Consider the following 18469-nt stretch of genomic DNA (forward strand, 5'->3'; position numbering starts at 1 on the left):
AATGTGAAAGCTCCACACAGATGGTGACAAAGCCGGGAATTGAATCCAGGTCCCTGGAGCTGCGAGACAGCAGTGCTAATCACTGTGCCACTATTCCCCCAGAGAAAGTCAGCATATTTGATGCTGAGATGCTGGATACGCATGACCTTCGTCACTGCCCCACTTGAGATCAGTTACTCAGGTATTTCTGACTGAACTCGAGGACCTGAGTCCCTACCATCTGTGTGCAGACACATCAGCATACTCCCTGCATTTAGCTTACATTCTTAATGAGCAATTTTTTCCAAAAGGCTCAATAACTGTGGCATCAACTACTTTTGATGGCATTCATAGAATCCTCACAGTACATAAGGAGGTTCATTGAGTCTGCACCAACTCCAACAGAGCATCCCATCCAGGCCCTCTTCCCCCACCCCATCTCTGTAAGTCCACTATACACTCCACCAATCCATCTATCTTGGGATACTAAGAAGCAATTTAACATGTTTAATCACCCTAACCTGCACATCTTTGGACTGTGGGAGGAAATTGGAGCACCTGGGGGAAACTCACGCAGAGTCACCCTAGGCTGGAATTGAACCTGGGTCTCTGGTACTGTGCCACATCAGTGCTCACCACTGTGCCACCCCCATTTGTTTCATGTTATCAATTACTCTGCAATGGTACTGATCATTTAACTTAAAGTTCCAATTCAATTCTCAGTCCAAACACAGAGTTATGATTCACTGTAACCCACATCTCGTAAAATTAATCGCATGTAACTCAGTACTTCTTTTCCTATCTTTTGAAGACATGTCAGGTAAGCACATGAAGGAATTTCTGCAGTCGCTCACTCCACTGCATACAATGCGCCAATTTTTCTGAATCGAGTAGTATCGCAAATCACTGATTAAATAAAAAGAGCACGTTCATTTACTTTTTAAATCACATATCACTTCCCAGTTCAACAAGGTTGCAAAGAACCACTGACAACATTAGATATACCCTTTACAGAATTTTAATCCAGGAAACCAGATTTGATGAATCAATCTTTGATCAATTTTATAACCATTTATTTGCAGAGGTACAAGATACAAACATGAACCTCCTAAACCAACAACCACAGTTGATGTCTGTGTCTAAGAGCTCAAGTGAATCCCCAGTTAATGTCCACTATTTGCATACAATTAAACATAATTAAATATACAATTAACATCCTGGAGGTCATTCAGTTTGGCACTTGATAAATCGCTTAATCCATTTCATATCTGTTTAGCTTTCCTTTATTATAATCATATCAGTACCTACAAATACCAAATGTTAAAGGCGTTTTCCATTTTGTGCACAAGGTAGATCAGTCAAATGATATTGCTACATGATTGAGTGACACACTATTTCATGTCCTCAGATTGTTTTATCAGTCTGGCACTGAATGAAAACATATTAATAGACCATTACGTTTGATTAGCTTCAAACAAGCGAGAAGTTCTCTCACCATTTAAACTGGTCTGTCCTTCCTCAAGAGCCTAACATCAGGATTTTAAGATTAAGTTAATACAGGCAAACACCGCTGTGAAACAGCAGTGAAATTGTTGGAGCGCTAAAAGTGCAAACTAAGGAAAATGTAATCTTTTGTTTACTTTGCTGTCAAGATAAATTGAAGCAGAAAAATACCACTAAATGAGTACAAAAATTGGGTGTTGGAATATATAAACATGACCTTTGTTTCACATAAACCAAAAAGAGTGCAGGATATGTATGGGAAACATATTAACAACCTTCAATAAGAGAAAAAAAGCCCACACACTAGGATAGAATCACTTTTACATGAAAGTAGTTGAGGCCGAAACATTGTATGCTTTCAACAAGCAGTTAGATATAGCACTTTAGGTGAAGGGGATCAAAGGATGTGGGGGGCGGTGGGAGGGGGGCAGCAAGGCAGGATCAGGCTATTGAGATGGATGATCAGCCATGATCATAATGAATGGTGGAGCAGGCTAAAAGAGCCAAATGGCCTCCACCTGCTCCTATTTTCTATGTTTCTATCTTCCTCAAGTCTCAAATCTGGTGACATTTATAATGGAAAGTTAACAGCTTGAGAAATGCATTTGTATATTTTGACCCAGCACAGTAGCTTCAGAGAGGTGAGCACATAAGTTGAGCATGTCCCCTCATTGCGGTACTGAAGGATCTTTGAAATGCCAATGTGCTGCCTTCAGATGAGATATCATATGGAGTTTGTGACTACCCACTCACAGATGAACATAAAAGATGTCATGGCACAATTTTAAGAATTCTCCATGGTGTGCTGGTAAATAGCTATCACACAGATATATAAACTAGAAGCAGGAGGAGGCCATTCTGCCCTTTGAGCCTGCTTCACCATTCATTATGATCATAGCTGATTATCAAATTCAATATGCTGATTCCCCCCTTTCCCCCCCTCCTCCCTCATATCCCTTGATCCCTTTACCCAAGAGCTATATCTAATATAGAAATGTCCTATATCCTCCGGGCAAACTTCATTTAAATCAGACAATTTGGTCCTTGCCACATGGAACAAATGATTACAGATATTACCCTATCTCCCAAGGTTATTACAGTTAAAAGAAAGTTAATTTCATCTGACTGACTGTTTATTGCTGCATTTACACTGACTGCAAGATGGTGGGGGAGGGGTGAGTGACACCAATCCAATCCACTTCCAGATGTTAGTTGTTTTAACCCATTTCTATAGCACCATTACCACTATAAGGAGTTTCAGAGGAACATAACCAAAAGTTGTAAATTCCAAAGTATTTTCTGCCCCTGGTAGAACCCTAACCAGCAGCCCGTGCCGTCTGCTAATCACTCTTAAGGTGGCATTTGGTGGGACCAGCAGTTCCTACTTTAACTCAGCAACCTTTTGGCCGCTGAACAAATTTTCCAGTCCCGCTAGCAATAAACATCATCACAGGCAAGAGAGAAAAATCCCGGCCTTAGTCTGACATTTCCTGTCATTATCCAAGTTTTCATTTTCATTGGTTCAACTTGCAACTCTTTACCCTACTCTTCCAAGTTGCTTGAAGTAATTTTCCAGATTTAGCTTTCTTGCATCTTTTACTACGTTAAATACCTCAACAAAGTTGCCTTGCAGGCCCTTTTAAAAAAAAAATCCAAGTTCCTCCATTTACTCAGTCCTCAGACATCGGGGATCAGACCTGTTGCTTTTTGGTGCACTACCTCAGAAACCTCAGCACAGCTTGCTGCAGAAATGGGCCTTGTCCAAGTCTGCCTTGTACCGCCATGGCTCTGACTTTAATATGTCAAAGAAAACTGAATGTTGAACTGTAAAATGTTAAATTTATTAAATCTACCAGCTCTTTTCCAACTACAGCTTTCGTTATTTCAGCATCGATGCATCAGTTCTCCATTTTTTTCTTATGTACAGTACTTTACATTAGCCCTCATTAAATTTAATTTTGCCATTATTCTGCCCACTTACATACTTGTCCCGACTTATATTTGCTAAACCCACTGCCCTTCTGAGTTTGACTTTATTTACCAAATTCACCCAATTTGCATTGAATCCATTACTGGTATAGGTCAGGAACAGTGCAGAATCTAAACATTGATCCCTTAGGCATCCAACTCACTGCTTACCTCCCCCCATTCCCAATCTAATATAACACCAATGGCAAGCACTCTTGTATTCTACTCATTGACCAATTTAGCCACAAAATTTAAGATTTATCCTGAATATTTACAGTTTTGTGCGTGGAATTTTGCCATGTGTGTTGGAAGCCCGTGAAACCATTTTATTATAATGGCCGGTATCCTCTTAACACACTCACTTCCTTAAAAAGAAAGTTAATCAGCCAGGAGTTTTCTTATTCAATTCAAGTTAACAGCAGTCCACTAGGTTATGGGTAAAGAAATGGTATTCATAACTGCCTCTGATCCTCAAATCCCCTATTTTTAATCACTATCAAAGGCAGGGCTACCAGTTCTGCCAGAGGAGTGTCTCAGAATGGAGTATGGGTCTCCAGACATTGCAGCAAGTAGTCTGGAAGATCTTCATACTTCAGTATTCACAATGTCACTGTACCCACCAATATTTCCGCTAATTTTCCTTCACTGTGTAGCCTGTTTCTTGCATAATGCAACCCCTTCAAGAGATTGTGGCACAGCTGCACATGTACATCTGAAAGGGAATATTGATTGTATGCAACCTGTTTCTTGTATCGTGTTCCAGATTTCTGCAAGCTCGAGCACCCATGCAGTTCACGTTGTTATCCAGCCTCTGCCATAACATCACTGACTGCCACTGCAGAGGAACCTTAGATTTGATGACATAGCCCTGACCAGTTTAGAGAGTTGGGACTAGCCAGTGTACCATGAACCATAGTAGGGTGTCAGGGTGTGCATGGGCATCGACTGGGGGAAGGAAGTTGGAGTTCTGGCCGTGAAGGGGAAGAGAATGAGAAACATGAGTTGGGGGAGAAAGGAAGAACATGACCAGAACTGCCCGGTCATTTACACCTCACCACCATAGCCAGAAAGAACGGTGAATCTGGTGCTCAGCCAAATCTCCATTCATTGCAGCAGGATTGGAGAATCCCAGCTGCGGGCAAGGTTTGGAAAATCCAGCCCTATGGTTCTGGGATGGTCACCACAAACAAAGCTCCAAAGTAATCTCTACAAAGTCAAGCTGAAGCAAGTGTCATGTGATTACAATGTCATGAGATCAAATTCCCGGAACACTTCCTACCAGTGTTGGGAAACCAGTGTTACCAGGCCATTCCCACATATTCAGGAGTTAACCAATTTCCAATCTACTGATTATCTTTCCAATGAACCACACTGAATAACCATACTGCATTATGACACACAAACAAACTTATACTTTTTAAAATTGTTACTGAACATGTTCTTTTAAGCAATTTTTTGGAATAGAGTTCAGGATTACTTACAAAAGAAAAAGAAAAAAAAAGTTGAATGTTTCCATGCTACTGACTTTGCTATCCAGCATTACAGAGAGGCAGCACATTGCTGCATTCTTCACAAAACTCGGTTTTTGGACTGCTGCCCTATCAAACATTAGGGCCATCTGCCAAATTTTAATTGATTACTTGATATATCAAGTTCATTCCAAACTGATTTACTTCAACTCTCGTTCAACCCTTAACTCACAGCTGGCATATCCACCATTTATCCCTGCCTGCTTCAGTACAGCTGTGCTATCAGTGTATTCATTACTTGCTTAAGCTTTCCTTATTCTGGGAAAGAAAAATCCTTTAGCAGCCTCCTTCAGATGGAACACCCCCGTACATTATGCTGTGAAAGTCCGTTGTTTCATGATCTTTATGGGAAGACTCATTCAATACACAATTATACACGTTGCCACCTACGAGGCTAATCCAAATGCATTATAGTGCAACACAACTGTATTTTTTGCTTCATCACATTGAATTTAGCGATGAATTTAGAACAGGAGAAAGTCCAAAATACCATTTCAACCTTCTAGTACAACAGGGTGGTGACATTTGAATTAACCAGTGGAGAGAATGACATTATGCTGTGGTGACACATTCATAGACATTCAGCCAACTTTTTGGGTTGATAGTAACACAGAAGCCATTCACTGCAAAGATGCTGAAACATAGTTAGAACATTTTGCCAGAGTTCAGTAATCTACACTTTCCTTTTTTACTTGCGAGGGAAAGCTGATTTAGTTAATTTCAGGTAATAAACTCAAAAACAGTATTCTGAGAATGCTGCAAATCTAAAATAAAAACAGCTCTCGTCATCACCTCCTCCTCTTGCTGACACGCCCTACTCCCCTGGCCTCTCAAACCCCGTGACCCTTTCCCAACCCTCTTCAACCCCACCAATACTCTGGACTTAATTTGTAATTTGTAACAGTAGGAGGGACCACTATTTAAAGGGCGAAAAGCTGCAGCATGCTACGGTGCAGAGGGACCTGGGGGTCCTTGTGCATGAGTCGCAAAAACCCAGTCTGCAGGTGCAGCAGGTGATCAAGAAGGCGAATGGGATGCTGGCCTTTATAGCGAGGGGGATAGAATACAAAAGTAGGGAGGTCTTGCTGCAACTGTACAGGGTACTGGTGAGGCCACAGCTGGAGTACAGTGTGCAGTTTTGGTCGCCGCACTTGCGCAAGGATATTTTGGCCTTGGAGGGAGTGCAGAGGAGGTTCACTAGGCTGATACCAAAGATGAGGGGGCTAGACTATGAAGAGAGACTAAATAGACTGGGTCTGTACTCGTTGGAGTTTAGAAGGATGAGGGGGGGATCTTATAGAGACGTATAAGATAGTGAAAGGGATGGATAGGGTAGAGGTAGAAAGATTCTTTCTGCTCAGAAAGGACAGCAGGACTAGAGGGCACAGCCTCAAGGTAAGGGGGGGTGCAGTTTAGAACGGAGTTGAGGAGGAACTTCTTCACTCAAAGGGTGGTGAATCTCTGGAATTCTCTACCTGTTGAAGTGGTGGAGGCTACCTCGCTGAATATATTTAAGACACGGGTAGATAGGTTTTTGATAGACAAAGGAATTAAGGGTTATGGGGAGAAAGCGGGAAAGTGGAAATGAGCCACTTCAGATCAGCTATGATCTTATTGAATGGCAGGGCAGGCTCAAAGAGCTAGATGGCCTACTCCTGCTCCTATTTCTTATGTTCTTATGTAATTTAAAGTCCAGCTGCATAACCTCCTCTTATCTGAGGACTGCCTGGATTCTCAGAAATGGCCACAGTTCGACTCAATCAATCAACTAGATTAACCAGCATCCCTCCAAGACAAGATCTCCTCCCGTAATGGGAGCTGAAATCTCGCCCTTAGTCAGTTATCAGCACAAAATGACTGAGGTGCAGTCAACTATTTGGTGGACAGGTTTCCTGCTGACCATTAGTTGGGGCAGGCAGTGATTGCAGCATCCTATAAAATCCAACACATTATTTGTTATTCTTATTAAAAGGAGAACCTTGGGGATATCAGATTCCCAATGTCCTCATCTTCACAGAAGACAATACGGCACAGGAGCAAGGCCTTTGGGCCACCAAACCTGCGCTGATATGCAGGCGTACTGGTGGCACAGTGGTTAACACTGCTGCCTCACAGCGCTAGGGGCCTGGGTTCAATTCCGGCCTCGGGTTGCTGTCCGTGAGGAGTTTGTACATTCTCCCCATGTCTCCAATGGTTTCCTCTGGGTGCTCCAGTTTTCTCCCACAGTGCAAACATGTGTGAGTTAGTTGATTGGACGTGCTAAATTGACCCTTAGTGTCAGGGGGATTATCAGGGTGAATCCGTGGAATTATGGGGATAGGGCCTGGGAGGGATTGTTGTCAGTGCATGCTGATGGGCTGAATGGCCTCCTTCTGCACTGTAGGGATTCTATGATTCGATATGCAGCTTCTATTCCTCTGGTTGCCTCACACGCATGTGTCTATCAAGATACGCTTTGAACGCTGCCTGCTTCCACCACCTCCATTGACAATGCATTCCAGGCACTCACCATACTTTCTGTGAAGAACTCTCCCCGCACGTCTCCCCTATACTTACCACCTCTCACCTTAAACCTGTGCCCTCTTGTAGTTGACCCTTACATCCTGGGAAAAAGCCTCCGACCATCCATCCTTTCCATGCCTCTCATTTATCCCCTTTATCCAATGCACCCCAATCTCCTCTACCAAGGAAAGATCCTGACTCGTTACACAGTGCTAATAAGTATAAAATTATATTTGAAGTGTTGGATGTTTCTAAGAAAAACAGTAAAATATCACAAAGAAAATACTTAGTTTCTTGCAAGAAAACAGGTTCAACTCCCTCTGCTCTCTTTCTCTCTCAATCATGAACATGGGGCCAAACTTCAACCAAATGTTTCATCATATAAATTAGTAAAATAAATTTTAAATTAGGGGACTCAATGAAGGTCTGTATATTTGAGTTCCAGTCTGGATGTGAAATGGAAATTATATGTTGCTGAGAACAGTGGACAGAAAATTATCAAGTGTAACCTGACTTTAGAAATGCCAAAGACTGAGTGCGAGGTACATAACTTCAGTGCAATAAAAGAACAACTAAATAAGAACATAAGAAATAGGAGCAGGAGTAGGCCATCGAGCCCTTTGAGCCTGCCCCGCCATTCAATAAGATCATGGCTGATCTGTCGTGGCTCAGTTCCACATTCCCGCCCTCTCCCCATAACCCTTAATCCCCTCTCTTATCAAAAACCCATCAACCCGCGTCTTAAAAATATTTAGCGAGGTAGCCTCCACCACTTCAACGGGCAGAGAATTCCATTGATTCACCACCCTTTGAGTGAAGAAGTTCCTCCTCAACTCCGTTCTAAACCGCCCCCCCTTTATTTGAGGCTGTGCCCCCTAGTCCTATTATCCTTTCTGAGCGGGAAGGAAGTTATTCAATATCATGCCAGATAAAAGCAAGTTTGAAAGCATAATGTTAACACAAAGGATAAAGATATACTGTAAATCAGCAATCACTTGAATTAAACACAGTTAATGTTACAAGAGTATAACCATACAAAAGTGAACACAAGATCAAAAGGAGACAATAGGACAGCATAAAATAGTAACTATTCTGAATGATTACTCCCTCCAAATATTCAGAAAAGAAAGACTGAACAATATGTCCTCCACAGATTGTCTAATCAATAGCTTCAATTCTGTGGTAGTGGCTTCAAGCTCCACTCCAGGCCCTGAGCACAAAAATCAAAGCTGAGACTCCAGTGCAGTGCTGAAGTGGACTATCTTTTGAATGAGACATTAAACCGAGGCCCTAGCTGTCCTCTCTGATGGACATGGGTGATTTCATGATAAGTCGAGGAAGCAGAGTTATCATGGCCAACACCATGGAAACAGATTACCCAATCATTATCACATTATTCTGTAGAACTTATCTACCGTGTTTTCTACATTATGAGTGTAACTACACTTCAAGGATACTTCATTAGCTGTGAAGTTCTTTGGGATGCCCACAGAATAAAAGAGGTACAATTCTGTATAGCTAAAAGAGTTCATAGCAAATAAATTCCCAAGGATAAATGGAATTATCCAAGAGCACAGAGATAATAGGGAAGACAATTGAGGCACTGAGAATTATTATAATAGTCACACATGATGTACAGTAATTTGAAAATACTTCCCATAAAGAGAGGAAAAACAAAATTAAACGTCCGTTCATCTTACTTCCATTCCATGGAAGATAACAGAATTAATTAACCATTTACAATCCAGTGTGCAGCACTTATCAGGGATGCAGCAGAAGAGAAAGATCCTTCCTGATCAATCTCCTCGTCTTCTTCTTTGAGCAAGTGGGAAGCGGGGGATTCAGGAAATCCCTATGATCTCATACGCCTCAACTTCCCAAAGGCTTCTGAGACAGCTTCAACATGAATGGTTATTAGTTGCTAATATGGGATGTTATGGTAAGCTGAGGCAGGGGTAGGAGGGGACAATGCCAACTGGTGTCTTAAGTTCAGTACTGGGTCGACTGTGGTGTCCCATTTACATAACTGACCTGCATTCTGTAACTCAGTGCAAAGCAATCACATTTGCAGATGATACCAGACAATGAGGAACAGCGGAAATTGAATGGGCATCTGAATTGAACAATATATTCAATATTGAGCAACAGTGACTTGTGCATTGAAAGGATGAATGAATGATCTGCATATTTTTAGGACTGGTGTTGAAGCTGAAAGAAACCAATTTAAGAGAAAAATCTATGAGGTTAATATGAGAATATGGCTTTGGCTCAGTTAATAATACAGGACAGAGGAGGAAGTGTTTGAGTCAGTCATTAAAAAACAAGAGAGATATTCAAGCATTGGAGGCAATGCAGCAAGGAGCCTCTGGGTAAAGCTAATGTCAAAGCTCTGAGTTATAAGAAAAAAACTGGAAAAACTTTGGCTCTTTAGCCTTAAATGTAGATGTTAGTATGGTGATCTCAGATATAAATCTCAGGGATAGTACTAAGGTTGCATGGCAACACAGTGGTTAGCACTGCTGCCTCACAGCACCAGGGACCCGGTTTGATCCCAGCTTTGTGTGACTGTCAGTGTGGAGTTTGCACATTCTCCCCGTGTCTGCGTGAGTTTTTTCAGGATGCTCCGGTTTCCTCCCATATTCTAAAGATGTGCAGGTTATGTAGATTGGCCATGGTAAATTTCTCCTTAGTGTCCCAAACTGTGCCAGTTATGGGGATGAATGGGGTAAATACATGGAATTACAGGGAGAGGGTGAGATGTGGACCTGGGTAAGATACTCTGTCAGAGATTTGGTGTGGACTTGATGGGCTGAATGGTCTGCTTCTGCACTGCAGTGATTCTATGATACAGATGTTTGTAAGATAATGATAGAAGTAAACCCAGAATATTACAAGTGCATACAAGGTAGATCATTTTAAAACAGATATCAGATTCCTGTTTCACACAATTGATGATCAACATATGGAATAAACTTCCAAATAGAGGCCAAAGTCCCAAGTCACTGAAGAAGCTGCTGCTATAATAGGGCAACATTTGCATATTTCTAGATGGACCGATTAAAATGAAGCAAATGGTCATTTTAATTTGGAATTCTTGAGAACTGAATATCTAATTGTTATTTCAAGTGTAAGAGTAAAAATGCAATATTTTCCATGTCTGGTCAACTGTTTATTGAAAATTCTAAAGATAAACTAAATTGTAAATAACACACATGATATTCAGACTTGTCTGAGATTTTCTTAAAATATTGACATTGCAATCTGAATTTGAAGCTACAGCTTTCCTGATGACTAAATTGGTTAAAACAGAGTTATGGCCCCTATCCAGAGAGCTGAAGCCCAGTCATCAGTTGGTGCTGAATCAGCTGATGACAGAATGGGCAGTTTTTATCATTTTGATGAACATTAAGACAAGCCAGATTCTGTCCATTTGATGGGCTCAGCTGAATGTTAAGGATCCCTTGGGTTGTTTTTTCAGGAAATACAAGTTCTCCAGCTCAATATGCCTCCTTCAATCAGCATTAAAAATACAACAAAAGCTCATTCATCCAAATTTGGTTTGTGGGATCTTGCCATGTTGCTTGTCTCACAAGTGCCACTGCATTTCAAAGTACTTCACTGTATCTTATGTGCATCAACAGATTTTTTAAAAATGTGATAAGAAACTTGGTAAAAATTGTGAGCTGCCTTAATAAGCTGGGGTTGATCTATCAGGGCCTTGTTCTGCTGGTCAGTATCACTGCTGGATGTGTATGTACGTGAGGCCATGATCAAGCTATTGAGAAGTCTCTTGCAATAAAACAACCTACTACAACTCATGATTTTGGGTCATACAGGAAGAATTTCCACTCTTTGCTGAGGACAACCAGTGTTCATGGAACAATATTGCAGCAAGGGGGCCATACTTCTAGCAGGCAAAGAGGAAAAGAGCAGAACAAGATCATTTTCTTAAATTACAAAGCTACAGAATACATATTACAAGAGATATTGAGGCAAAAACTCATTGCAATTCCTCAGTCAGCTCATACTTTGCAGTCAGGCAGAGGGACAATAGCATTTCACTGCAAGTACACTACCTAACAATCAAGAGGTTAGCATTAATAGAAGCCTTGGGAATAGCCCACAGCCTAGAATTATGCCTTGCAAATGAAGGAGGATGTACAAATGACAACTGGCTCCCGTGGACAAGGTGGGGCAAACAAGCTGCAAGTTGAAAAATAATACTTCAAAACTACTTGGTTGTGGACAGTGATGGTCTCTAGGTGAGAGGGGTTGAACCATAGAACATTACAGTGCAGTACAGGCCCTTCGGCCCTCGATGTTGCACCGACCAGTGGAACCAATCTAATGACTCTCTAACCTAAACTATTCCAATGTTATTCATATGCCTATCCACTGACCATTTGAACGCCCTTAAAGTTGGCAAGTCCACAACTGCTGCAGGCAGGGCATTCCACGCCCTTACTACCCTCTGAGTAAAAAACCTACCTCTGACATCTGTCCTATAATTACCACCCGTGATGTGTTTTGTCTAGGAAGCTGTAAGAAGTTTAATTCACTTTGCAAAGTTGGTCTTTCAACTTAGCCACAATGACGAGAATGAATGGCAGTGTTGGAAAGCACAAGGTTGCTTTCTGATTGTGTGTTTGGGAAACAAATTCTGCCAAGAAAGCACAGACATGTTTGCTAGAATTTTACTGCCCTACCTGCCATGGGAATCGGAGTAGGTGAGGAGTGGCCATTGACCTCGAGTTTATGGTTTTGGGACGTGCGAAGCCATAGAAACCAGTTAGTTATCAATATCAGAAGCACAAGGTGTCAGAGCTAACCAAAGCTACAATTTATCTTATGTCCTTGGCTTCAGTAAAGCTTCAGCAATTATTGTACAACATTTGCAACCGCATATGGAGTGTGCCTTCTACATATTCAGCCAATAAAGGAAAATGCGTATTGGTGGAAACTAAAATTTTGCCATGATCCTCCTGCCTCAAGTAAATGAGGCAGAAGCATTCAACTGCAAGAGCAGATCTATTTTAATAAAAAAACACCAAATGGAAAAGGATACTTTCCATCATAAAATGGATTTTGTAAATAGGTTTTTATATTTACTTGCACAATCCTTTACAGTTAGTCACCACTTAACCATTCATAACAACCCAAAACATTTAAGACACACTAGGGACACTTGCAACCTCTCACCAATCACCAGAATTACATTGGAGCTTAAGGGGTGAAATGAATGGGGTCAGGCTGCCTCAAGTCGGTTTACATGCTCGAATTTAGGATACTGATCTACTTGAATACTTTAAAATAATGAATGGATGTGATAGGAAAATAGGGAGAAACTATTTGCTATAATGGGAGGGAATCCAGGACAAGTCATAACCTTAAAGTTCAAGATAACTCTTTCACGGGTGAATTTAGATAGCAGTACTTCACACAAATGGTTTGGAAATCTGGACCTCTTACCCCAGAAAGCTGTGGATAATGGGTACATTGACATTTGAGTCCTGACATTGAATTATTTTTTGTTCAGTAATGGTGTCAAGAACAAAAATAAGTAAATGGAGCAAATTTAATTTCAGACGAAAAATAATAGGGGGGACGTAAAATAATAGGTGGGCGGGAGCAGGTGTAGAGAAGGGACGATGGAGGGACAGTCCATTCCTGTTTGTGTGTTTCTAAGTCTACTGCTGGTTAACAAACTGTGCCAGCAATAAAATTCCCAAACTACATTGTGTTAACATGGCAATTTATAGAATCATAGAATCCCAACAGCACAGAAAGAGGCCATTCGGTCTATCAAGCATGTACCACCCAAGCCTTATCCCACAATCCCACATATTTACCCTGCTAATCCCTCTGACACTAATGGATAATTTAGAATAGCCAACCAACCTACCCTGCACATCTTTGGACTGTGGGAGAAAACCAGAGGCTGGAATCGAACCCAGGTCCCTGGCGCTGTGAGGTATCAGTGTTAACCACCTTGTCACCCATTTGACTTATGTACCAGAATTTTACCACCTCACCCGCCCGAGGCTCGTAAGATCCCACCCAAAGCCAATGGAGAATGCCATTTTGTGAGCCTCACGCACCCCGTAATCACCAGTAAAATTCCAGCCATGGTCTAATTTTCCATCTTTAGCAAACAGGTGCATGAGCTTCACCCATACGGTTCAGAAATTTGACATACATTTCCCAGGATTATCTGTCCATGAACACACAGGTGTAGACATGACGTGGACAAATATTCAACTGTTGCACCCCAGATGAAACTCTTGCTTCCAGATGCTGAGGATGAAAAGATATGCATTTCTCTCACACTCACTGGAAGTGAATGAGACACTAATACCCACAGAAAACTTGTCATTTAGATTTATGAAGTTGGTAGATACCAGCTACATACTGTCCAGCTTGCAGGCCCTATGAAGAATGCTCTGACACAGTCACTGCATGAATGGAGGGGTAAGAAGATGTACCAGCTCACAAACTACTCCCACTCAAACTCACTCTTGGGGACGGAGGGGGGGGTGAAGAGGAGGTGGATCTCTGCCAACCACCCCCTCCCCCTTCAGTACTAAAGCTGGAAACAAAACTGATTCTCCCTCCAATGAGGGTCAAAGATGTTGCCAGGAATAGAGAATTTCAACATGGAGGAAACACTGGATAGGCTGGGAGTGCACAGTCTGAAAGTGCTAGAGACTGGAACACTATTCATATTGAAAAAGTACTTGGACATGTACTGAAGATGCTGCAAGCTACAGGGCAGCAGACCAAGTGGGATTAAACGACAAAGATATTTTTGACCAGGATGGACACAATGAATGAATAGCCACTGTCCATTCCATAAGGTTTGCTTTTTTAAAATGATATTTAACATTTAAACTCAAATACCAAGCGTAAATGATAAGTATTTGTGGGCACGTGTTACTAAAGGATCTTAGACTTGCTAATAATCCTGGAATGCACATTTGGATAAATATGACCTTTTAAATGTTCCTCTACAGAATGAATGTCCCAAAGTATTGAATACATTCACTATTCGGTAGCATTTCCAAGGTAGTTTCTTTCAGTCTACCTCCTACCAGAGTTCGGTAGCAAATGTGAAATATTAATGTGATTAGAAATAAGCCCTGACTGAAGCTTTGTTCCAAGCACACTTTTGACAGGTTGAGAACCCTAGCTGGAGTGATCCTTCCAATTGGCCACGGCCATTGGACAGAAATGTTCTGGGTCAGGTCCACTGCCGGGCTGGGTTGCTGGGACTTGGCCAATGTCCTCAGCTTCCCATTTGTTGAGCGTGCTATAGTGGGAGTGTGCTGCATACTTTCAAAGCGTGTAGCATGTTTAATTCAGAACAGGCGATGAGACATTTGAGAAGGCTGAGAATTGGACTGCTTGTCATTGCTGTGTAAATTGCCGAGCAAATGGGGGATTTCTGGCTGTTATAAACAGCACCGACAGATCGAGTGGGGAGGGCGGGGGGTGGTGGAGAAGACAACTGCCTCTCTACAATACTCTGTCGCTGATTCTCTCTTTAATGTGTGTGTTCTGGGCAATCTATCCTGTGGTGATTCTCTAAGTGAGGAGCCTGCACTGTGTACGTGCTGTCCTCGGTATTTCTTTGGTCCATTAGCTGAACTCCGCTCTCTCACTTTAACTCCTGGCTGTGTGTACTCCCCCCTCCCTCCAGCAAGTTATCACAGTCCCTCCTGCCGGATGCTCAGTGACAGATCAGTCCAGATCAAGTCACGGTGCAACAAGATGCCAAACTCCTTTAAATCAAAGGTGTTGGGGAAAATCAGGTAAACAGACACTTAAACACGTGAGATGAACAGTCATGGAAAACCTATTATCCTTACATAGAGAACACACCGGATAATAATTCTAAATCGAGGTGATACCAAAATTCTTAGAGATCTCGAAATAATGATGACCTGATTTTGAATGGGTCAAAATGCCATCCCTTTCCAAATTCCCTCACACTGCTCAGCTGCCAGGATGATACGAGTGTGTGGCCATTGTAATCAGCTATATTCCACCAAGACCATCCCACTGGAGATTGATACCTGCAGAATATATTTAAGCTACGGATAATACTCACAAGGCCAGTGCACAAGCTGACAACGGCGGGGTGCTCCATCTCAGAGTTGACATGCCCAACATAGAAACAGTGCCTGAGGTCGGAGTGCAGCGCTGGGGGCTCTGCCCTGCCGGAGTAACTGACTCGGTAAGTGGGTGCGATGAAGTCCGAGTGAGCGCTCAGGTTGAGCTGGTACAACTGGCCGAAGGCGCTGATCCGATAGTGAGTGCGGGCAGCCCAGGGCTCCGAGTCGGAACTCCGCTTCTTCCTCCTGAAGTGACGAGTGTGGGGAAAGACCTCTCCGAAATCGTTCACCCGTGTCGGCGTGATTATTTCATAGGATCTCAGCTGTTTTATGAAATTCTCTGAAACAGAGAAGCATTTCACAAGAAAATTTCACAACTCAGTGCAGTTTCAAACGTTAGTTTCTCATCATCGTCCTAGAATAAACTTTTATAGTTTAACAACATTGTAAATATACATTATACATATACATGTAACACACTATATTCTATATGGCTGCATGTATAAAAACACTATTCTATGATTGTATGTATAAACATATTCTATACAAATAAATCTTCTAGATACAAGGATATGTACATATATATTCTATATCTACCAATTATATATATTTATTTCCTGTCCGGATCCAGAACAAAATTAAAACTTTTAATCCACTATAATAAACATACACTACCTTGTTTCGGATGTAAACGCAATTGCTGAGAAGGAGGTAGAAATAGGAGCAGTTGACACAGGAGCCCTTCCACCCAAATCATCCACTGCATGGTTTCCCCCTGAGTGAAGCAGGCTCTTCAATCGCCACTACCGTCTCCCGTGTAACACGAAACACTCTCGGCTCAGACTTGCCAGCAGCAGGAGTAAGAGCAGAAGCAGGAGGGGAGACTGTCGGTTACGTAAATGTCCTTTGCAATAACATCCAGAGAGAGAGAGGACAGCTGCAAAAGCCCCCGAACGCCCATTGCCCACATGGACTCATTTGGCCAGTCTCTGGCGACGGGAAGCGCTCGCCATCCCAGCCATCCCTGTACAGCCTTCAGTGCATCTCCCGGCTCGCTGTTTCACTGTACAGGCAGCAGGGGATGGTGCTCTCTCCCTCCAGCTCCATTGATCCTCTCGGTCAGCCGACATCAAACGCACGGGACCCGCCTCTTACTCGCTACCTAACCAATCCGCCCCTACAACCAGAGATTGCAGTCCTTCACTTTAACCCTTTTCAGGCTGCTCCCGTCTTTCTCAACCCAGCGCCCTGGGCAACGCTGAGCTCTCAGTGTTTGCTGGGATTTCTACCAGCCACATTACTATCCACCAGATACTAGCGGCGTTAGCGGTGAGAGAGGGAGGCAATACATGTGAAACTGAATTAATTAAATCTGTTATTTGGATAACCATCTTGGAAGAAAAATCACAAACACATCAACCTTTCCTTCTCCCCCATACACTCTATGAACGATATGCTTTGTACAGTGCGCAAGAAACAAAACTTTTCACTGTATCCCAATACATGTGACAATAATACATCAAATCAAAATCAAACATAAAGTCAAAAATTTAAAGTTTATTTATTAGTGTCAAAAGTAGGCTTACATTAACTCAGCAATGAAGTTACTGTGAAAATTCCCAAGTCACCACACTCCAGTGCCTATTCGGGTACACTGAGGGAGAATTTGGCATAACCAATGCACCTAACCAGCATGTCTTTTGGACTGTGGGAGGAAACCAGAGCACCCAGAGGAAACCCACACAGACATGGGAAGAATACGCAAACTCTGTACAGACAGTGACCCAAGCTGCAAATTGAACCCGGGTCCCTGGCATCAAGAAAGATTCACAGTGAGCAAGTCTGGGATCCCAGAATAACCACTGCCATTGATTCATCCCATTAGCTCTGGCCACGTACAACCTCCCAGACATTTAGACCCAGGTCCTAACCTGAGTGGGGTATTCCTGTTACAACGTAGGGGCAATGTTCTCTATGTGTGCATATTTAACAGAAAATGATTGCATTTATACTTCAGGAGAGTTTTCACTAGCTGATGGATTTTTAAATAATTACTTCAATAATTGCAATGTAGAAATCACAGCTATCCATTTTCATATCATAGAATCCCTACAGTACAAAAGAAGGCCATTTGGCCCATCTGTACAGACTACAATCTGCCCAGTCCCTATTCCTGTAACCCCACATATTCACCCTGCTAATTCCCCTGACTCTGGGGTCAACTTTGCATAGCCAATCAACATAACCTGCACGTCTTTGGACTGAGCACCAAAACCAGAGCATCTGGAGGAAACCCATGCAGACAAGGGGAGAGCATGCATACTTTGTCCAGCCATGCAAGGCAGAATTGAACCTGGGTCCCTGACACTGTGAAGCAACAGTGTTAACCATTGTGCCACTGTGACGCCCATGAGTTTTACAGCCAGCTGGCACACACTGGAAACAAATTTTTTTGAACTTCACTGTTGTTGGTCGAGGGATAAATGTTGCCCTGGGCACTGGAGAGAACTAGCCATTCTGCTGTGAAATAGGCCCATGGGACCTGCACCTGAGAAGCCACCAACCCTCAATTTAACATCTCATCCAAAGAACAGGACTCCCGACAGTGCTGCACTCCTTTGCAGATCAGTGTGAGTCTGGATTGGGACTGAACCCAGCACCTTCTAACCACTACAATTGAATCAGAGTTTCCACCAAATTTATACTGAATTACTACAAATAATGTACAACTGAAATAGCAATGCCCAGGCATCATCACAAAACAATGTTCCACTTCTCAGAAATGCAATTGGTTAAATCTAAAGTCATTGCCCCACTGGGGAGAAGCAGTGTGAGACATACTTCCTGAAGTAACTTTTACCACTGGGGCTGTATGCT

At 42.4% G+C, this 18469-nt stretch overlaps 1 protein-coding gene across 1 annotated transcript in view; it reads right to left on the reverse strand.

Annotated features, from left to right (window-relative positions):
* LOC145344494 (A disintegrin and metalloproteinase with thrombospondin motifs 20) overlaps nucleotides 1–16416 on the reverse strand; it is a 388246-nt gene extending 371830 nt beyond the window's left edge. Inside the window, exons 1-2 of the mRNA XM_080191669.1 lie at nucleotides 16268–16416; nucleotides 15589–15932 (exon numbers count right to left, since the gene is read on the reverse strand). Coding sequence (XP_080047795.1) covers nucleotides 15589–15932; nucleotides 16268–16358 — 435 coding nt within the window. The 5' untranslated portion in view covers nucleotides 16359–16416. The remainder of the gene's footprint in view (nucleotides 1–15588; nucleotides 15933–16267) is intronic.
* Nucleotides 16417–18469: the final 2053 nt, after the last annotated feature.

This window comes from Carcharhinus amblyrhynchos, chromosome 6 (assembly GCF_965287045.1).
Source record: "Carcharhinus amblyrhynchos chromosome 6, sCarAmb.v2.hapA, whole genome shotgun sequence".
In the NCBI taxonomy this organism is placed as follows: Eukaryota; Metazoa; Chordata; class Chondrichthyes; order Carcharhiniformes; family Carcharhinidae; genus Carcharhinus; species Carcharhinus amblyrhynchos.